The sequence below is a fragment of the Oryzias melastigma genome, linkage group LG3 (genome assembly GCF_002922805.2).
Source record: "Oryzias melastigma strain HK-1 linkage group LG3, ASM292280v2, whole genome shotgun sequence".
Classification (NCBI taxonomy): Eukaryota; Metazoa; Chordata; class Actinopteri; order Beloniformes; family Adrianichthyidae; genus Oryzias; species Oryzias melastigma.
In genome coordinates this window covers 22,800,119-22,807,999 of record NC_050514.1, presented here as the reverse complement: position 1 = coordinate 22,807,999, position 7,881 = coordinate 22,800,119, and the positions used below count along the sequence as shown (strand labels likewise).

General features: G+C 36.3%; 1 protein-coding gene across 1 annotated transcript in view; it reads right to left on the bottom strand.

Annotated features, from left to right (window-relative positions):
• The window catches only part of slc7a9 (solute carrier family 7 member 9), a 10,737-nt gene extending 5,902 nt beyond the window's left edge, over positions 1–4,835 (bottom strand). Inside the window, exons 1-3 of the mRNA XM_024294814.2 lie at positions 4,682–4,835; positions 3,706–3,819; positions 381–528 (exon numbers count right to left, since the gene is read on the bottom strand). Coding sequence (XP_024150582.1) covers positions 381–528; positions 3,706–3,804 — 247 coding nt within the window. The 5' untranslated portion in view covers positions 3,805–3,819; positions 4,682–4,835. The remainder of the gene's footprint in view (positions 1–380; positions 529–3,705; positions 3,820–4,681) is intronic.
• Between the last annotated feature and the right edge of the window lie 3,046 nt (positions 4,836–7,881).

The window sequence follows — 7,881 nt, the reverse complement described above, 5'->3', positions numbered from 1 at the left end:
ACAACTAGTTATCTTGTGTCATAACATGAGGGAGCAGCAGAAGTTACAGAGATTCCCCACAGCTATTCTTTAAGAAGTAGAAAGTTAATTGTGACCTAACAAGACACCAATTTTAAGAAATGTTGATAAATCAATAGTATAATGAAGAAAGGGGCATTAAATGCTGTGTGTTATAAATTTTAATTATAATTGGTGGTAGCTTTAGATGAATGTTTTGAATTACTGCACGAACAGGGAAACACAAACAAATAGAAATCTCTTGCTTTATATGTACATCTAGACAATGGGTTTTTTTTAAAGAGAAAACTTAAGTAAAAAAAAAAAACTTGAAACCATAAATTAATTTATATGGGTTGTTCCTGGAACAAAGACAGTCTCACCCAAAGTGGATAACACTCCACAGGCTGTCCAGATGAGGAGGCAAGGTCCCACAGATCCAGAATAGAGCAGAACAGACTTGGGAGAAATGAAAATGCCTGAGCCAATCATGGTCCCAACGATTAGACAAATCCCACTCAGCAGGCCAACCTGAGCGCCCAGAAGACAAGGTTAAAAAAAGAGAAAACACAAGAAAAAAAAACATTGTTAATTTCATTTGTTACAAAACATATTTTATAATTCTTAGTGAGCATTGAATGACTTCATCCTAGTTTACATGTTACTATGACAATCATTTTCCACTTTCCAAAGATCTGATTGGGTCTATTTAGTTGAATAGCAACTTGATAAAATATGAATCCTTGTCTAATCTTGATGTACAGATAAGCTCTTTACTGCATCTCGCATAAATAAAACAATCAATTTTTTTCACTTCAATTACAACTTTATGGTCACTATTTGGCAGAGCAACTTGACCGGCTCACCCTCTAATTAAAGAGGTCTGCAATAGACTATATCGAAAGGTTAACTCCAGATGAAAGGCAAGTTCCTTGTGTGACGGTTGCATGATTACTGGCATCTGCTTGTTTGTGTTTTATTGGGTATAACGACTAGAGTGGTTTCTGTATTAAAAAGAAAAAAACTGTGACATAAAAGTCCAAACTTTTATTGTCCTGTGCTGAAACGGCTTTTTCAGTTTCACCTGGTTAATAACATTGATGCAGCATAACAGATAAGAATCTGGAGTGTCTTGAAAACCAAATAGCACCATAGGAAGTGAAAAAAGCCAGATTTTGAGTTCAAAATCTGTAACATTCATCTAAATTACACTTTAATTGTAAGAGAGAGGGTATAAACCAGGGATCTGCTACCTTTAACGCTTAAAGAGCTGTTTGGGTTAATTTCTCACTGACCACAACCCATAAGGAACCACACATCCTTTAGAAAAATAAGACTTTGTATTTATGTTATTGTTATTTTTATGAGAAATATATAAAGAAACTATTGTTTTTGGCAAAATTAAAAACAAACTTTAAGAGAAAATATACTTTTCCCCAATAACTTATAACTTTTAATAGAGGTTCACAGGACTTCCTTTCAAAATAAAATACTTCCTGCATCACATATGATCCTCTCAATGAAGCAATTAAGAGTTTCGAGCCAGAAATTCATAAATCTAACTTTCTAAAATTCAAACAGAGCTAATTAACGGTATTTTTTGAACCATAAGGCAAACTTAAAACACTGGAATTTGGCAAAATGCTTAGTTCTTGATTATCACTATGGCTAGTGTGCTTGCAGAGTGAAAAGTTATTTTACTTTTTTTTTTTACTTTACTTTACAGGTACATTTTTAAGCTAAAAGCTTTGTATTTTTTGTTAACCAGAGAGCCACAATGGAGGGGTAGAAGAACCAGACGTGGCTCTGGAGCAGCAGGTTGCAGACCCCTGGTATAAACAAAAGAATCCAGGGAATCACATTGTATGATCTTCAAATTAGCAATAATTGTGCAACTTCTCATTTTAGAAACATCTCCAACCATCCACTCTGTTAATGGCATCTGTTCGAGCCAGTTATCTGTATAAAAGACATACAAACACAAAAAAAAACTAAGATAAAAGGATGAAAATATTAATTTTGTTGTGCTAACTACGCTACAATAGGAGCATGGTAACGCTGTACAATGAAACAAATAAGCTGAAAGCCAAAATATATTTCTACTTTCTACATTGCAATTAAAAAAAAACCAACATGAAAAAAATTGAATCTTCAAAAGAACATTAGAGAATATCTTAATTTCCCTGTATTATTTATCAGGATATTTTTTAGTTGAATTTAATTTAATTGAAATGAACTGATTTGAAGTCGTTCAATTCAGTTGTTCAAAGAATCTGAATGCTCACTTTATAGCATAGTTTTTAAAGGAACATAATACAAATTTTATAGGTTGACTTACCACAACACATTAAAGGTAATAAAACCTCTGAGGAATTTGGCATGTCCTGAAAAATTACAGTCCCGTGACTATAATAAAATCTTGCAAATTAAACTGTTTAAACTTTAATTAAATGTTTTTTTCTGACATTTAATATATCTGATGAAAGGCTTGAAAAGATCAAAATGATCCAACAAAATACTGGTAAGTAGTGAATGTAGCTTTTGTTTCTGCATATAACTTCTGTTAGTTGTGAGACGGGTCATATATCTATAAAGATCTTAGCTAGTAGTCATACTTTTGCTTCCTAAATTTGTGTCGCAAAGGGCTCAGCTTGACCTCCACTTTAACTTTTTTTAACATTTTGTTTGTTCTCACTATTTGACATAAATGCATTATGAAAAAAATCCGCTTTTTACATCAGGAATATTTTTATTGGCTAGAAGTCGACTGTAAAACTGGTGGTTCTGCCAGTTGCGTGTGTTTTTTTTTTATTTTTTTTAGCTAAGTGTGTTAAATCCGGGTGTGTTGAAATTATGATTTAGGGGAAAGGTGTGATTCATGTTATTGCCGTTCTACATTTAGGACAAAGATAAGCACAAATACCTTTACAGTGATTAACAACAGAAGCATTTCGTTTATCTGTATTTTCATAAAGACGTGACTATTATTCTTTTTCCAGCTCAAATGACATAGAAACAACCGCAAGGCAAATTCTTTTACTTTGAAAATCTACATTTACAGTGATAGTATTTTGCATTAATGGCCTCCTTCCCTCCATTTATCTATAAATCCCATGTGTGTGTGTTTCTGTGCATGAAGAAAGTAAAAGATCCCCACTTTTAGGAAATAAACCAATTAATAGACACCCGGCACATGGTGGGAATATCCACATTAAGAAACATATCAAAGCATCACTGGAAGCTGGTTATGTTAGACAGAGAAGCTGAACCGATCAGTTGCTGTGTAATGGTGTAAAAGTAAAAAAGAATTAAGAATAGTCTTTAAATGTCATAAAACTTAAATAAATGTTATTTATTTTTGCCATGTTTGTTTTTGGAGAGAGTTCATGACAGTTTATCACTTTGTTTTGCAGTCTTTTTGTCCAACATACCCAAAAATATACTTTTCTCATCATAATTTCCTGTTTTCTCGTGTAAAATGTTCTTGCTTCCTTTACATTTACTTGGAAGCTCAGGGATATTAAAGCGCCTGGACAGCTCCACGGTTTGAATGATTACTAGAGTTAATTTGCTGACATTTATGTGGTACAGCCTGGTACTCGGTTTCAGAACTCCTTAGAGCAAAAGGACAGATAATGGGATTGTATGGTGTGAACATTCAACAAGACTCTTTCTCAGGACCTCACAAGGACAGTCAGGCAGACTCACATCTTTCTGAAGCACTGTGGCCTTCTCAGGCTTTTCCTGCTTGGTGGGACCGGTGGAGCCGTTCTGCGGCTGCCTCTTCCTGATGCTTCCTTCTCCCATCCCGGTCAGCAGACGCTTTATGAAACAATAATGTCATGCCATTTAGGTTAAATTGTGCAGCTTGTCTTTGTTGTCACAGTCACAGGTTATCACACAGGTCACCACGCCTGATAAGATTTACAGCCGAGAAGCTTTACTATCTGTAAAGTTCCATCTATTTTAGATAAAGAATGACGTTCAGATCCAAGAAAAATTCCTCTGCAAGACTTCACTCACACAAGATTATTTTTACATTTTTAATCCACTAATCCTGTTTAATGTATATTTAGAGCAGCTGTAAAGATTTTTACAGGAATAGTTTAGAAGAAATGTTATTTTGAAGCATTCTTCGACTGGCAGTGACTCAACGAACCAAAACTATAATAATTCAAACATCAGCTAACGTTTTTTTCATAAAGTTGATATCAAGTTAACATACAAATGACACATTCAGTGGAGTTTTGCTGATAGATTTGACATTAAAGTCTGCACACATCAGCAGATACACTAGGACTGTTTTGGTAAACAGTGTGTCATGTTCCACCTCCTTGTGGGAGTCTCATAAAAACTTTTCTCCAAAGTTCAATCATTGGAGAATACATGTGTGTTTTTAAGTTTTAATCAGAAAAAAATGAAGTTATGATCAATATGATATTAGAAATTCTCCCATTTGCCTATAGCTAAAAAAATCTAATTAAATGACAATTAAATTTTGCCTCCACCTGCATTTATTGATACTTGAATAATGAGATTTTTGTCTTCTATGACTTGCTGAGACAATGTTTTACTCCTCTCTGTGTTAATGTATAATCAAGCAACACTTCTTAAAGACTAGAACTTTAGAAAAATATATAGCTGCCACAGTATCTGATGGAAAATAAAACTTATTTTCACTTACCTTACACACTTGAAAAACTTCAGTGGGAAAAAAGTAACTTGAATGCAGATTTCTTTTTTTTAGAAAAGGTGGCACAGTGATGTGAGAGTGTAGGTGATGCTAAGCCAAGTTAAAGGAAAGATACCAGGAATGTCTCATGCAAATGAACACCGCAGATTTCACGAGGACTGAACACACTCTTCTGGTGGGAGTTTCCTTAATTTGATTGGACAAGCTGGGTAAAAAAAAAGGAGGGGGATCTAAGTCAAAGCAGTGCACTGATCTGGGCTTATGAGAAGTGTCCCATATAAATCTGGGAAAATATGGAAGTTACAAGCCACAGCACACCCTATAACAATTTTAAATAAAAATGTGAAGCTTTTGACTCCATAATACACTTCGGAGCTCTATTTTATTATTAACAATTATCTAAAATGTCCCCAATCTTAGTTGAGATGTAGAATAAAAGTAGAGAATTGTGTTTGACTAAATTGTGGAAAATGGTTTTTGACTGAATTCCTTTTGATTCAATTCCAACTAATCTAATGATCAGGTTACAAACCTGAAACACACCAGTGTGAGTCAGAATGTAAAAGTCATTCTAGTGTGTTTATTGCACACACACAAAAACAAGAACACTTCCTATACTCTGAGCTTACCTAACCTTACTCCCTTCACAATGCTTCTTTGATAAAGATACATGACACCCCTGTAGATGTGTTGTGTACATTTGTGTGTGAGTCACATTTTTACATTTCCCCTTCCACCCTGCCCTACTTTTTCTTCTTTTTCGGAAGTATTTTCTTACCTGGCACTTTTTCGGATATTAACAATGTAATCATCAATGTCTTTACTTTTGTACCTTGAAAAGTCTCTGTTTAGGCTTTTAAAAAATAAAGTTACTGTCTTAATGACACATGCAATGCAAAAAAAGGAATGAATGTCTTGTTACTGTCCCAAACGGAAGTTGATATCACATGGAAAAATCAATGCAACCATGACTACAGTGTAGTCACCTATGTGACCAGAGGTAGATTTTTAACACCAACTGTTAGGAGGGTGAAACTTTTGTACCATTAATAAGCCTGTAAAGAACTTGAATTTCTTTCATTTTAAAAAAAAAGTTTTTATAAGGTTTATAGGAGACCATAAACAGCTCTAGCTTGCATCGCTTTAATCAGCTAACAGAAGAAAATCTTGGTGTATGAACCTATTAACCTTGAAAGCAAGAACAACATGACCAAATTTCTGACTCTGAAAAGGGGGGCTTAGGTCGGACTGTGTGCATTTACAGTAATAAAATGCGTGTTGGTAAGCCAGTTTAGGAGGAATTTATTCAGCTGGAACTGTATTTATTTGCTGCAGAATAATCCTTTGTTCAGTAGGTCTGCACGCTGCTTAGAAGGATGTCTGACTCTGCAAAACAAGGATGCTTGAACAGGAAAGGTTCAGGGAATAGTGCAAAACGACACTGCAAGGACAGTTTCAAAACACAGCAACTTTGTTTACTTATGTTCAAATATGAGTTTTTCTTTTAATCTGATCAGAAAACAATCAGTTATATTCTTTTAAACCAATATTTGCAACTAATATTATACGCTATTAATAGAGGGTAAAGAAATTGGAACAGGGATGGGGAATTTGAGATCTCAAGGGCTTGCGTGTTTTCTAAAAATCCTTGCCCTGATTACCTGGATCAGGTGTGTCTTCCCAATTAGAAAGTAACAGAGCAGGATTTGTTAGAAAACAAGCAGGAATGCAGCCCTCGGTCCAATCCCCGAGCTGGCAAAATCGTCAGATGCTTTAGTAATCCAAACCTCCTGCAGATCTCTGAGGATCACACAAGTCAGTTCTGATAACAGATTGATGACAGTCTTAAGTTTAAAGTATTAAAGTTCCACTCCAATCATCTTTTCATATATTTTAAAAGCATTTCCCAGTAGTATTTAATTTATGATTGTGTTGTTTTAGCCACAAAAAAAAGATGTTGTTTTGTAAATTTGGAAATTGGCCTCTTAGTTTTGGTATGGAGTAGGCTGCACTCATATCCCTTCAAATCTTTGATTACATTCTCTCCTGCTAGCTTACAGCCCCTCACAACTCCAACCCAACATAACCGATGCAACAAAAAAAACATTCTTGCTATACTTTTTTAACATGTTCTTGCTAATATTTTTTTTCCATGATATTTATTTCTTGATTGAAAGTTATTCAAATTATAAACTCACCAATCAGATGTCTCAATAAAAGCATGTAGTGCCAGCTGGCTACTCTCTAACACTTGATTGACAGATTCTCCCAAACCCGTTTTCAGTGGAAGGGATGGTGTAGATTTTGAACACGCTTACTCATGATTGACGAAACAGACGACTCGGACCAATCACTGCCATCTGGTTCCAACATGGCGACGTCCTAATCGTTGAAAAATGGCAACTGAACTGACTTAATTTCACTGGAGCTGGAGGTAAGACGTTTTCTATGGATGACGTCACACTCACAGTCCAGTTCTCGTCAATGGCTTTCAATGAAAATGGTGTCATAACATGTTCTTGTAGCATTTTTTTCCTCATGATTTAGGACATTTATAATAGTATAAATAAATACATACCTTAGGATCTTGTTCTCAAGTGAGGGAAGATCGGAGCGTGAGATCGACAGGTGGATTGGAGCAGTGTCTGCCTTTATGCGGTCACTGCACCAGTCCGTTGTGGTGACAAGAGAGCTGAGCCAGAAAGCGAACCTCCCAATTTACCAGTCGATCTTCGTTCCAGGACTCACCTATGGTCATGAGCTCTGGGTCATGACCAAAAGAACGAGGTGCCGACTAAAAGCGGCTGAAATGAGTTTCCTCCAGATGGTGGCTGTGCGCTTTCTTAGGGATTGGGTTAGAAGCTCAGTCACTCGGAAAGAGCTCAGAGTAGAGCCGCTTCTCCTCCACATTGAGAGGAGCCAGTTAAGGTGGCTCAGGCATCTGGCCTGGATGCCTCCAGGACGCCTCCCTGGGGAGGTGTATTAGGGAAAACCCAGGACACGCTGGAGAGACTACGTCTCTGTCTCTCGACTGGCCTGGGAATGCCTCATGGTCCCCCAAGAGGAGCTTGGGGAAGTGGCTGGGGAGAGGGAAGTCTGGGCATCTTTGCTTAGACTGCTTAGACCGCAACCCAGTCCCAGATAAGCAGAAGAAAATGGATGAATGAATGGATGGATGGATGTCCACAAGA